The sequence below is a fragment of the Accipiter gentilis genome, chromosome 5 (genome assembly GCF_929443795.1).
Source record: "Accipiter gentilis chromosome 5, bAccGen1.1, whole genome shotgun sequence".
NCBI classification, from domain to species: Eukaryota; Metazoa; Chordata; class Aves; order Accipitriformes; family Accipitridae; genus Astur; species Astur gentilis.
Genome location: NC_064884.1, coordinates 46,540,559 through 46,553,714, shown reverse-complemented (window position 1 = coordinate 46,553,714; position 13,156 = coordinate 46,540,559). Strand labels below are relative to the sequence as shown.

At 57.2% G+C, this 13,156-nt stretch overlaps 1 protein-coding gene across 1 annotated transcript in view; it reads left to right on the top strand.

Annotated features, from left to right (window-relative positions):
* The window catches only part of ZNF385C (zinc finger protein 385C), a 98,841-nt gene that overhangs the window by 43,594 nt on the left and 42,091 nt on the right, over positions 1–13,156 (top strand). Inside the window, 1 exon segment of the mRNA XM_049800717.1 lies at positions 371–619. Within this exon segment, the coding sequence (XP_049656674.1) occupies positions 371–619 (249 nt within the window).

Below are 13,156 nucleotides of genomic sequence, written 5' to 3'. Positions count from 1 at the left end.
AGTCCAACCAGTTGAATTTCTTGCCTGCAGAGAGTTGGTTACCATCCCAGCTCTTCCCTCGGCCGACCTATGGTGCTGTCCAGGAGTGAACAGAAAGACTTTAACTGACATAAGGAGTGTCATTTGGTGCTAGAAACTTGGAAGAAGTGTGTTATTCCCTGCTCCAGCGCTAACCTCTTAGGAATGCCACTGATCTTGCCTAATGCAACTCCTTGCAGAGATGTAAATGCTGCTGTTCTTGCTCAGGGAGCAAGATCCAGGCAGCCTGGGCACCCCACAGGCATGGCACCTGTGCTTGATTTTCCTGCCTCACTTGGCCCCTTGTTCCCATCCCTCTGTCCTCACGGCAGGTCTGTCCTTCCTCCCGCAGGCATGAAGCGGCCCCTGAGCCCATCCCACAACCCCGAGAGCGGGGTGCGGCTGGTGGAGGCGGCCAGCTGCCCGCTAAGCCAGCCCGAGCAGCGCATGAAGCGGGAGAAGAAGCACCAGTCCTTCACGCTCTGCGAGGTCTGCAACATCCAGCTCAACTCGGCCGCGCAGGCGCAGATCCACTACAACGGCAAGTCCCACCAGAAGCGCCTCAAGCAGCTCAACAAGGGGAAGATGCCGGCAGCCCAAGGTAGGAGCCCATCCATCAGGTCAAGGTTGCCCAAAGGCTGCCCTTGTTCTGGGACAGCTACTCTGCTGGGCTTGGCTTGCTGGAGTTGTGGGATGTTCAGGAACGCTGTGCTGTCCTCGGCATCTGTCACTTGCTTGTCTGCCTGAACTCCGGGGGCTTCCCCAGCCCGCTGTCACTGCCGGTCCTTGAGTGATTTTGGGGCCTGAGAGCCCACGCTGCTGCGCCGGACGGATGGACGCGTGTGGGTCCCGTCCATGTGCAAGTATGGTTGCTGGTACTCTGTGTCTTTGTGAGCATCTTCTTGGGTTTCTGTAGATGACTTGTGCAGCTGGGATGAGCGCATCCAAGGGTGGAGTGGCTGCTGGCTTCTGGGTTACCAGCTACCTGCTTTCCAGGTGCCATCCTGACCCTGTCCCTCCAGCCTCCTGCTGTGCACGTGTCCTGTAACTGTGCTGAGTTTGGCTGTTGCCTCAAAATACTGCTTAGATTTTGGTGCTGAGGGTTAAAAGCTCTCAAGTGATGCTTTCAAATATGGTTGGAGGTTTTGTTGGAAGCTATGATCTCCTGAAACTTCATCTCCATTTTCTTGTTGGGGTGCTCTGCACTGGCAACCCCTGTTAACCTGCTGTGTTCTGTGCTCAGATACTCTGGCAGTATGTAGCAGCCTTGGATTCCACTGGCCCTCTGACACGTAACGTCCTTGGCAAATTGTCTCATTGCGCTGGCTTGTGGTGGGGGATCTTGCTTCTGTCCTGCAGCCCCAGGAGAGGCTGCCCGGGGAGGTTTTCTGTGGTGTGTTTGCAGAGGGGAGGTCACTGCCCCGAGTCCCTTGTACAAGGGGATCTGTTGCCTGCTGTTAGCTCACTGGGATACCAGCGAGCACTGGGATATTGTCTGCTGTGACACCGACACTTGATGGGCCCTACAACAAACCAGACAAGCTGTGCCATCTGGAGTCTGTGTTTAACAGGGTCAATCTGTTCCAGTGAGAAGGGAGCACCAGCACTGCAACAAGGGTGGGTCTTGTTTTCTGTTTAGAGACCCATGTTTATCAAAAAAACCACTTAGCAGAAGAGGCAGCCAAGACATCTCCGTGTTTGCCCTTGACGTGATGTTTTAGGTCCGTGGTTTTGTTTCACAAAGTGTTTAGGTGATGGGCTGAGTGCACGGGACCTCGGGCGTTGCAGCATTAGGAGGCAAAGGTATTTTTTGTGGGATGCCCTGAAGCACCTGTATCTGAACTCCTGGGGGTGACGTGCGCAGTGGCCTCTTCTACTTACTGGTCATCCATGTAATGCCGTGCTGGGGCTGTAGTGGTCTGAGGCTGCTGTGAGTTGGGGATGGTTTCTCTTTTTGGCGGTGGAGGTCCTGTTAATTGCCAAGTTATTGTAAAACGCCTCTGTTGTGTTACGACTGGCAAGAGAGCAGCCTGGCGTCATCCCTCCAGGCAGGCTTGACATCCACTCCATGTTGTTAGCAAGTCCAGGCAGTGCAGAGCTGTGCATTAACTAGTCGGGCTGCAGCACGAGGAAGGAGCATGTCTGCTGGTGGCTGGACAAAGCCACTTCTAAAGAGCAACGAGGTGATCCCATCATGCTGAGCCTGACTAACCAAGTCTCCGCGTTCCTGCCTGTTTTTTTCCAAATGTCACCTTGGTGACAGCAGTCTCCTCTAAGCCCCTCTCGTTAGTTCTCTGGGGGCACTTTCAGCGCACAAGAAGGGCTGGCGCTTGTCCCCGGGGTCTGGGTGGGTGGGTGGTCCCGGCCCCTCGCCCGTCAGCCGCAGCGGGGATGCTGGCACACGGCAGGTGCTGTGCCGCCGGGCTGGAGCTCGTGCGGGGGCAAGGACTCGCTTGCCCTCTGTGCCATCTGTTGGCATTTACCTGGCCTGGGCCCGTACAGCTGACTGCTGCAGATTTTCTCCTGCATAAAAGCAGGGAAACGTGCCCACAAATGTCACCCTGCAACAACGATTGACCAGCTCTGCCTGAGCCTTTCGGCTGCGAGGGTTTGCGTTGCATTAAGCAGCAAACCAAGGGAATTTGTTCTTCCTGGCGCAGACACGTGTGCCCAGGGCAGTGCCTGGAGCCCAGTATTCCCAGCCTGAGGCCAGTGCTTTCCCTGGAACCCTGCTGCCGTTCGAGGAGGGTGTCGCTGGCTGTGCACCCTGTGGCTGCTCCGCAGGGATCAGCGGTCGCAGGGGGTCCCGATGCAGCCCCCTTTGAGCTGCATTGGGCAGCCGAGTTGGCAACTGACCTCCTTTCCTTACAGACTAATTACAAACTGGATTAATGAGCTGAGGTCTCCAAAGCACTTTGTAGCTAATTGATGCCTTTATCTGGTGTGAGGGTGATGAGAAGTTGAGGGGAAGGGGAAAGGGCAGGAATGTGCCGGAATCCTGTAAAACCACGCGTTTGATGCCAGCCCCTCGCTGCCCAGCACCGTGCCCCCCGGCTGCCCTTCTGCGGCCCACGGCGTGCTGTCCTGCAAGGAGCTGCTCTGCTGAAGAGCAGTAAGGGGTTGGAGTCTAGTCCCAGTTTTGTGAGGAAATGTTTGTTTAATAACATCTGAAGCCGGCAACATCTGTTGGCAAACAAATCTGCAATGCTTTTGCAAACAGCAAAGCAGCAGCGGGTTGCAGGGTGGTAAAACCTGCTGCGTCTGGCTGTCCCAGCCCCAGTGGGATGGGTGACCATGGCACCGTGTCCCGCACACAGACGATGCTCTCTGCGTACTGGGTGGCTGTCCTCAGCGCTCGTGCCTTCGCTGCTGTGCTCGCTGGTGGCTTCTGGCACGTCTGTGGGGTGGGGAGGTCCTGAGTAAGAATCTGGACCCGTGTTCCCCTCCAGCATTTTCCATCCTGCTGAGCACTGGACTTCTTCAAAGGCAGGAAAGTGCTGATGGGACCCGGCTCGCAACCGGGTCAGGAGGATGCTCATCCCCAGCAAACCAAGAGGGTGGGTAACTGGGTGCTGCGGTCGGTTCCAGGGCTCTGGCTACGCTGCCCTGGCCTTGGCAGACCTCTGTGGATCAGTCTGTATAAATACCTGCTTCTGCACTTGCTAGAGACGGGGCAGGCTGGAGCCATAAATTCCTAGCATGGCAATGGTCATCTGTATGCCAAATCCTGCCCTCCCTGGTGGTGGTTTTGTTTGAGCAAGGCCTAGGATATGCAAAGGAGCTGGTCTGTTTATCATCGTTTACTGACAGATGGAAATATTGCCTGCTATTTTAATGGGAGCAGGGCTCATAAATTCTAGCCTGTAGCTTCCAGATTCTCCCCCCGGACCCAGTTGTGGCTCAATGGGAGGCTGTCCAGGGATGCATTTCCTATCGAGCCAAAGAATCTCGGAGCGTGCAAGTATGCTCTTTGTACTTCTGCGTCGTCCCTGACCTCCGCCAGCGTCCAGGGCTCCAGCAGACAGTCGCAGCCCTTGGGGCTTTGCTGCGCTGTCAGCCTCGCGCACGCTTTGCTCTGGCGTTCAAGGTGAAGTTGGCTTCTGCTTGCGCAGGACTGCAATTTGCTTATGTGGGGAAATTGCAGACGGCATCTGCTCCCCTCGCCTCCCCAACCCTCCTCCCCCCCTCCGTGGCGGTGGGGAACCGGTGCCTGTGCGGGATGCTGCTCCCACCGCAGCCTACTCCGCTCGTCTGGAGCTGACCTTCTTCCCCACGCTTTTGGTTAAAAGTGTCATTTCCAGCTTTGTCATGGGCAACTTTTCCCAGCCTCCTGAGGCGTGAGCCCGGAGGGAGGCACGCGGCCGCGAATCAGAAATTAGGGCTGGGAACCGGTTGATGTGATGCCCGTGTCCCCTCTGCGCTGGTTGCGCCGCTGGCACTGTGGGTGCTCGGTGCCACCCGGCCCCACGTCACCTGCGCTGGGAGAGGGGCTGCTCCCTCCCCAAACCCAGTCGTCCACCGCTGCTGAGAAAAGCGGACCAGTCTTTTCTGCCTTGCCCAAGTGAGCTAAGGACAAGCGCTGGAAAAGCTCCTGGTCTGTGCTCCTGCCTGGGCTGCAGCGTGCAGGCAGAGCTGGGCAGAGGTGATGATTGCTTGGGCTAAGCCTGGTGCTCGGGGGGTCCTGCCCCATCACACTCCTCTTGCAGCCCTTCGCCAGCCAAACCAGCACATTTGGGTGCTGAGAAAATGCACCTGCCCGTGGTCACAGGAGCAGTCGCCCCTTCTTGGGCCGCTCATGGCCAAGCTGCCTGCTCCGCGATGGGCTCAGCCTGGCACAATCCACCGAGAGGGCAGGCTAAGGCGGGTGTCTGATAGTGTGTCAGCACTGGGGGAGCCTTGGGAGGAGAGGGAGAGTTTTTAAAGACAATGAATTAAATGAAATAATTGAGCTAGACAAAGATGGGATATTCCTCTGAGCTGGAATCTCTGTCTCGCACTGACATCTACAGCTACATCAAAGGCAGCTTTCACAGATGCTGCTCCATCTTCCCCGTTTCCCCTCTGGCTTCTCTGATCAGCTATTTCTGCAAAGGCTGTAATCGCTTGCATTTTGTGGAGCAAAGCTGTGGAGGAGCTTAGCTGGCAAACAGATGTGTTAATCAGTATCATTACAATTTATTAGCTCTATGCCAGAAAGACCCCCAACTTAAAAACAAATTATTGTTCATTAGGCGTTTTCTTGCAAGGCAAATCATAGATTTCTGTTGTCTCACGACGAATTGCAGTGCAGGCGACAATTAGATATGGGATGTCCACAGATGAAAGATGTCTTCGTGTTGCAGATGCCAGTTCAAATTCAACTGGGTCAAGAGTGATTTAATTGCTGCCTGTGATTTTCAGTGGTGCCCAAGTGAGCTCAGGTTGCTCTTGGTGACCTCATGCTCCCGCAGCCAGGAGCCGGACCCCCCAGTTCTGGTGCCAAATGAGAAGAGCGAGCTGCGCTACCCCAAAACAGGGAGCGACGGCTGCAGGCACAGCCTCCAGCACTGCTTTTGTGCCAGTCCAAACTGCTGGGTGAGGGTAGGGACGAGGGTTTGCTGCCTTCCCTTTTTCCTCCTGGGTGATCTCAGGGGCTGCCCATCGCAGGTTGGGCTGAGCTGGAGCATTTCAGGAATTTGCTCCCCTGCTGTCCACTGCTCCCAAAAAAGGCCCTTCCACCAGTGTCCCAAAAAAGTCACGGGATGTAAAGAGCTGCTCATGCTCCCCTGCTGCCGGAGCCGGCGTCCCCAGGCCCTGTCAGCTCACATCTCGCTGAAGTGTGGCAGGGAAGCGTTCTCCTTTGTAGCAGGAGTCTCCCAGCTTCCTGGGCAGATCCGAGCTGACAGCTCATACCCCACCTTGGCCGAGGGCGGTGGGTGCTGGGGGGTGGTGGGAAGGACACCCTGTCCCGGCATCTCCTGTGCCAGGAGGGTCTGTGCGAGCCCCAAGCCCACTCAAACGGCCTTTCCCAGCTCTGGGGGCTGCCGGTCTGCTCCCCCAAACCCAGTGCTGAGGCTGGGTGGGCAGGATTGAGCCAAAACATGCGGAACCAGCTGTGCGCTAGTGCCAATACATGTCGCAAGCTCTTTTTCCTCCTTTCCACGTGCCTCCATGGGATTACGTACCCAGCCCCTCGCGGGGGCTGCCCAGTGCTGTCCCCCAGCCCTCGCACTGGATCTCCCTGTGCTGCCGTTCCCACCCGCTCAGCACCTCTGCACAGAAATAACGGCTCCTTGCGACGGGAAAGGTCCTGGTTTCCCCAATTAGCCGCTGAAATGTCTGTCTGTGCGCGTTTGCAGAGCAGAAAGGCTTGAGATGCGCAGAGAAATCGGTGTGACAGCTTCAGCATCGCTGGGTCTGCTGCGGAGGGGATGGGCCCCCGGGAGGGGACGTGGGGACCCCACGGGAGCCTGCGCCGCTCCAGGAGCCGGGGAGGGGCTGGCGGCTGCCAGTGGGAGTTATCTTGCGTTGCATGGGGGGTGCCAGCCGAACCCCGGATTTTGGCAGCAGGCGGGGCTGCTTCTGGGTGCTGGGGGAGGATCCTGCTCCCCTTGAATGGCTCCTCCACCACAGGCACGGGGCTGCGGCGTGTGAAGGCTGGTTTATCCAGATGAAAGCAATGGGCTGTGGTGTTAAACCGCAGGAGACACCCCAGAAGGATCCCAGGGGTGTTTGCGCTGCTGAACAGAGCCTCGTGTCCCTGGGCATCACCCAGGCTGTCGGTGGCCTGGGTGAGTTGTTCTCGGCCAGCACATGGAGGGTCCCCGCAGCCTGTTGTGCTGACCAAGGAGTACGGGCTCACAGTCGTGCTCTCTGCTGGGCTGGGATAACCCTGCCAGTAGACGAGTCCTGAAAACGACCTGGAACATCGCCTGGGAAAACAGTGCCCTGGCGTGGAGAGCAGCGGAGGGAGCGGAGCTGGTGGGTCTGACTGTGAACAGTCGGGCTGGTGCGTGGTGGCTGCGGGATCCTGCAGTGGGATCCCGCTCTGTGTGCTCCGGCATCTCGGAGGTCAGCTGCAGCGACTGTTTCCTTCTGCCTTCCCCCTGCTGCTCTCTGCTGTCAGAGCTCTTCAGCTGTTAATTACCAAGAAAATGGGTGCCAGTCTAATTTTTTTTTCAATTCCGTGTTATGCACGGAATCCTTTAATTGTCTTTAATAAACAGGGCGATGCTCAGTGGCGCTTTGTCTGCGATAAAATCCAATGTATTGATTTAAACAATATGCAAACATGCAGGATTAGAGTCTAATTGGGGACTAATCGGGGTGCAATGGCCGTGTCGCCGGCTGGGCCAGGATGTCCTCGAAGCCGGGGCAGGCGCGGTGGGAATGTGCCCAGCTCCTCCGGCCGTGCTGCCGGGAGCCCCCGTCCGTGACCAGCCTTGGCAGCCTGCCGGGAGCTGCACCAGCGATGCTGCAGGGGCGAAAGTTGGCTTTTCTGGCTTCCTCCTTAATTCCTGCAGTGGTTTGCTGCTTTCCTGCTTTTGGGACTTTTTGGAGAAATTTGGCAAGGAAAGCCAAGGGTCCAGCTGGGCCAGGAGCTGCATTCGCAGAGCTCCCTCGCCTGGCACGGCCCCTGAGCCTGATGTCTGCTGACAAGATTAGTTATAGATACTGGCGGGGGGAGAACAGTTGGGAACATAAAGGAGCAGCGGGCGAGTGGGGAAGGACAGGCGTGGGTCTCGCAGGGGCTGGTTGGGGACCGCTCCTGCTTGACCCCAGCCGGTAACTGGGCACGTACCTCCTGGGGATGTCGATGCAGCGTATCAGGCTCTCCTGAACTTCCTAACAGCAGATCCGTGCCCACCCTGTGCGTTAAAAGGTCTTTAATATTCAGCTGTGACAGACGCTGCATCTACCCGTCTGTGGATCGATAACCTCGTGGCCAAATGGTAGCGGGGTTCATATTTTAAGCTTCTGTAAATTTAGCAAAGGACAAGCATACGGAGTCCTCCTGCTCGGTTGGCCTCGGCTGCTCCCTTCAGCTGCGAGCAAAGATGATTAAAAATAGCTTTTCAGATCAGATTTGAATAACCTGGAATCTCAGTGGGGGAAATTTAACGTTTTTTCATGTCTTAAAGATGCTTGCTGGGATCAGGTGTTGTTTGAAGAAGCGCAGTTGTGTAATTGTACGTTTTCCTTCCCTCTGCTTATTCCCAGGCTTCTCCCTTCCCCGTTGGGGTGTGGGGATGTTCCTCGAGGCTCCCAGTGGCAGCGAGCCCCGGCAGGGTTGGGTGCTGTGCAGAGCTGGGGGGGAGCAGCCACCCTGCCCCAGCCCAGCTGCCGAGGGCTGAGAAGGGGAGAGACTGACCCCCATCACCGGGAATTGGCAGAAAAGCTCCAGTCCACTAAATGCTCCTGTTATACCGAAAAAAGCCATTTCACGTGGGGGAAAAGGGCCTCTGGGCTCCACGTGAGAGGTTCTGTGGGAGCCCAAACCCTCCTCTTGGCACATCAGCCTTGTGCCAGCCTGTTAATCTGGAGAAAACTGCTCCCTTTTTAAATCCTCTGAAAATACCCCATTAACTTGCTCTCCCTCTGAAAAGCCCAGCTATTCAGCTTATCATGGATTAATAACTGTATCATAATTAATCTCTGATTTTATTGAGTTGGTAACTTCAAATAAAAAAAGAAGTTGATTAGCTGTTAACTTTTGTTAGAAGGATTTTCTTGATGTAGTGCCTTCCCCATCAGGGCGCTGTCCCTCTGCTCTGCACCCTGATTTCTGGCCAGAGGATTCAGGGATTTTTTTTTTTTTTTTTCCTGACACACTTATTCTAAAAAGATCCTTAGAATTTAAACTCTCGGCCAAAAAATGACGCAGAGAAGCTACTGGGCTTTGCCTTGTGCAAGTGCAGCCTGGCACAGGCTGTTGTGTGTGTGATGCTCAGAGCAAGGAGGAGGTCGGAGCCCCGCTGTGGTAGGGGGCTGGGGTGGATGCTCTGGCTGCATCTGTGGGAGAGGTTTGCCTTAAAAAAACCAAAACAAAACAAAAAACAAACAAAAAAAACCCCACAAGCCAAAAGATAACAAGCTATGATAATATATATATCAAGTATAATCTTTGGGTGGGCTGACAGCCTGATGCCTGGGCTGTGGGGGTCAGCAGCCGCGGGGGCGTTTGGGAGGGGAGCGGAGCGAGCTGCGGTTTCTCAGTGCATTGAGGGGAAGGGGGGGGGGGGTCTTACAGGAACTGGACCCATGTCTGAGGGGATGAGATGTGTCATGGCAGAGGGTGAGGAGGGTGCAAACGTTGGGGTGAGGGAATAGGTGGTGGGAGGGATGGGATCATTTTGAAGGGGAGACCCCAGCAGCAATTGCTGGCTGCACACAAATATTGGAGACTGGCTTTTGGCCCCCACCAGCCCCAAAATGGTCTCCCGAGAGTGAGATGGGGCTGACCTTCGTGAGGTGCTTCTCAGGGGGAGGGTGCGGGCTGTGTTCATCCTCCGAGGATGGGGCATCACGGGGGGAGCGGAGAGCTTTGATCCGAACACCTGGTCCTGTGCTTGGCCGTGCGGCTGATTCCTCCTCTGATAATGTGCTAGCCAAATTTCTAGTGCTGCTTTCCCCCTCTCTTTTCTTCTCTTATAATCACCCTCATCAAAAGGCTGCCATCGTTTCTGGCAACTGGTGTAAAGGGGTTTAGGTCCTTTGAGTCCCAGGAAGATGCAGTAGCCGGTGCAGCGTTCCATGTGTCCGGCTCATCCTGCTGCGGGAGCTGCTGATGCCAGGGATGGGTTGGGATGAGCTGCTCGGGATGGGTTTTGGGGAAGCCGTCGGCTTAAATCACAGCTTGGGGTGCCCGGGGGGCTCTGACCCTTGGCTGAACTTTCCGGGGAGGTTTCGTATGTGCCCGGTGGGACCGTGCGCGGGTGCTGTGGATGTGGGGTCGCAGCGGGGTTGTGGCAATCGGAGCGGTAAGGGGAGCAGCAGCAGTCGGGCAGGGCTGTTCTCTGCACGGCACGCTGCCGAGATGTGTTGCCAGCCGAGCCGGGGAGGCAGAGGCTGAGCTGTGCCGTGTACAGAGGATGCTGCTGGCAGTGGCGATTTTTCCCGAAATCAGGAGGGAATTGCCTCATGTTATTTTTAAGCACTGTATTTTGTGAGCCAGCTATGCTTAATCTTGGATTTTGCTGTAATTTTCTTCCATTTGGTTTGCTATCAAGTTGCAACAATAGCATTTTATGGCCACTTAGCTCAGGCATGCGTCACACGTGATCTTAATTGGAAGTGGATTAAGAGCAACGGGGAACATGCAGCCATGGAATATTTCACAGTTTCCCATGTAGCATCAGCTCAGCAGATTTGGAAGAGGAAAGCCTGGGATTTATTTTAAGTGGGGGGAAAAATGGAAAAAAGCAGAAGCTAACCAGGAGCGTGTCTCGGCTTGTTAGCGGCTGCCGATCCCCATCCCGAGAGAGCACCCAGCCTGGCAGGGCCTTTCCCAGGGAGGGCTCCAGCAGCAGCTTCGAGCGGGGGGCGAGGTGCCGGGTCCGTGCTGGGGGTGCTCCGGGAGCTCCCTGCTCCTGCGGCCGCCCCCGGGCATCGGAGCTGACCGCATCCTGCTGGAGGGGGCCCGTCTGTGCCTCCCCCAGCACTCGGGTGCTGCTGCACAGCCTCGCTCTGCCAGCCAGCGCCCTGGCACGAGGGTGCCTTTTGCTCCTTCGACATCCCCACGGAGAGGTGAGGACGCGTGGGACCTCGGTGGCCCCGGGGGGACGCGACCGTGGAGGGGGGCTCAGCCGTTCCCCGGGGATGGGGGGCAGCCGCTGTCCTGCTCCGGCGTGGGAGGAGAGGCGAAGCATCGCGCTCCCTCCCGCTCCCGCGCCGGCTGCTGTCATCGGGGATTAGACGTGACGGATAAAACGGGTCGCACCGGGCTGTGCGTGCGAGGGCTGCGCAGCCGCCCTGCGCCGAGGCGCCGTCCCAAAGAGCACCGGGGCTGAACGGACTTGGGGGGGGGACTGGGCTGGGGTGACAGCGATGGGGAAGTGACTTGTCTGGGGTCTCGATGAACAGCGAGGGTGGGAATGCAGCTCGTCCCTCCCGGCCTCCAGCCACGGGCCCCTCTCGGTGCCCACTGTGCCGCGGCCGCTTCCCTGCGAGCGTGTGCACACGCGTGTGCTGCTCTCCCAGAGAAAAGGGGGGGAGCGAGCGTGCATTAAAAAAAAAAAAAAGGCAAATGGGGAGGGGAGGTAGGTAGGACTGAGCTGGATAAGGGCGAGCAAAGGTTTGTGGGTAGTGTAAAGCTGTCACTGTGATTTAGGGTCGGCTGGTTAAACTGTTTTATGTTCACAGACAGTAAGTCGTAAGCAATATAAAATTTTCTATGAAGAGATGATCTTCCCTCGTCATGCTTTATGCCATCTTTCCCAGAGTGATCTCTCCTTTTTATAACCCCACGGTGTCACGGTGCGGTTGCGCAGAGGGAGAAAACCAGATTCTGGCCATTTGAGAAATGGCAACAGCCCGAGCCCCGGAGGTTGGGTCTGCGCCGGGGAGGGGAGCAAGGAGCTGGGGGGCTGAGCCGCAGTCAGGGTGCCGGCTACTTCAGCCTGACCCCGGTGGCTGCACCCGCATTTTGGCTGTGTGAGGCCGGGCACGGGCCTGGGACCGAGGTTCGTGATGCTCTGTGGCCGTGCGACACAGTGGGACGTTGCTCCACCACACCGCTGACGGGGTCCTGCCGTCTCGCCGAGCCCCGGTTGCTGCCGCGGGACAGCTGATATTGCTGAGAACAGACCAGTTCAAAGCCCACGTGTGCCGGGTGGGTTGGCCATGAGTGACCGGTGAGCGTCCCCCCGGCACAAGGGCTGGTGGCCTTTCCCCTGCGGCTCCTCCTGGGGCAGCAGCCACCTCTCTGCTTTTAGCGCATGAGAGGCGGTTATAGTCTGTTGGAGCAGGACTGCGTTTAACTGCAGTCGTTGTGTGATTGCCTTAAATCAGGTTTCCTTCCTTTTTCTTGCCTCCGAGTCGTTGCTGCTTTTTGAAACCTCACACACAATGCTGCTCCAGTTCACCTTTGATATTTTCTACGGCCGTAGATTTATGAGTAATCGTTTCATTTATTCCACCGTTGCCGTGTCAGCAGGAGCGCCTTGGCGTGCTCTGTGCCGTGGCACTGGAGCGCGTGCCCGTCCCCGCGGTGCTGCCGTGCAGCTGGATGTGCTCCCCAGCCCCTGGCAGGTCCCCAGGAGCCCCCCGAGGGGCACGGAGCTGAGCGGGGACCTTGCGGACGAGACCGGAGCCGGCATCACCCCCTGGCTAATTAAACATCAAGAAGATTTTGGGTAGCTGGTTGCCACGCCAACCCCCAGCTGAGCCCATGTGGGGGCTCAGGAGCCCTGCGACCCCCCCCCTGGAAATCTGCACAGGGCTGGGGGGAACCGGCATGGCAAACGCTTTTCACCCTCCAGCGAGGAGGATGAGGAGGAAGGCAGCTACCCCGGGTGCGGCAGCCTTTGGCCACGGGAAGGGGATAACAATGCTGGGCCACGTCGGATGCTGCGTGGCCGGAGCTGCCGAGGCTCTGCCTCCGGCGTCGGCCGTGCCGGGCGGGCTGGGGCCGGAGACCCGGCGAAGGGGGGAACCGCGGCAGATGTGCCGATGAGCACGGCGCCTGGCTGCGGGGGTCGCAGCCCGGGGGCCGACGGCGGCTGTCGGAAGGCGTGGGATTTCACGTGGCTCCGCAAGCTGCTCCCAGTTAGTACCCCTCATGTCACAAAACCTCTTCCAAATATTTCCAAGCTGTTGTGCTGCTGTTGATGCCAATTATCAGAGGTCAGGTGCCGGGTGGGCTCCACGCTGGCAGACCCAAGTGCCTTCGTGCTGGGGTGGGCTCCAGACGTCCTTCCCAGCAGCGCTGGGCGAGCTCGGGATTTCAAACAAAGCACCGGGTTTGTGATCTGTGCGTGCGTGCCCGGGGCTCGGCGGCGCGTGAAGGGTTTCTTCGTGCGTTAAAGTGTGGTTGCAGGTGAAATCCTCTGCCCTGTTTCTTCCAGGAGGGCCCTCCTAAATTAGATGGAAAATATTACACCCTCTCTCTCTGCAACTATTTACAGGTGTAATTTCCATCCCTTTTCCTGATAATTAAATA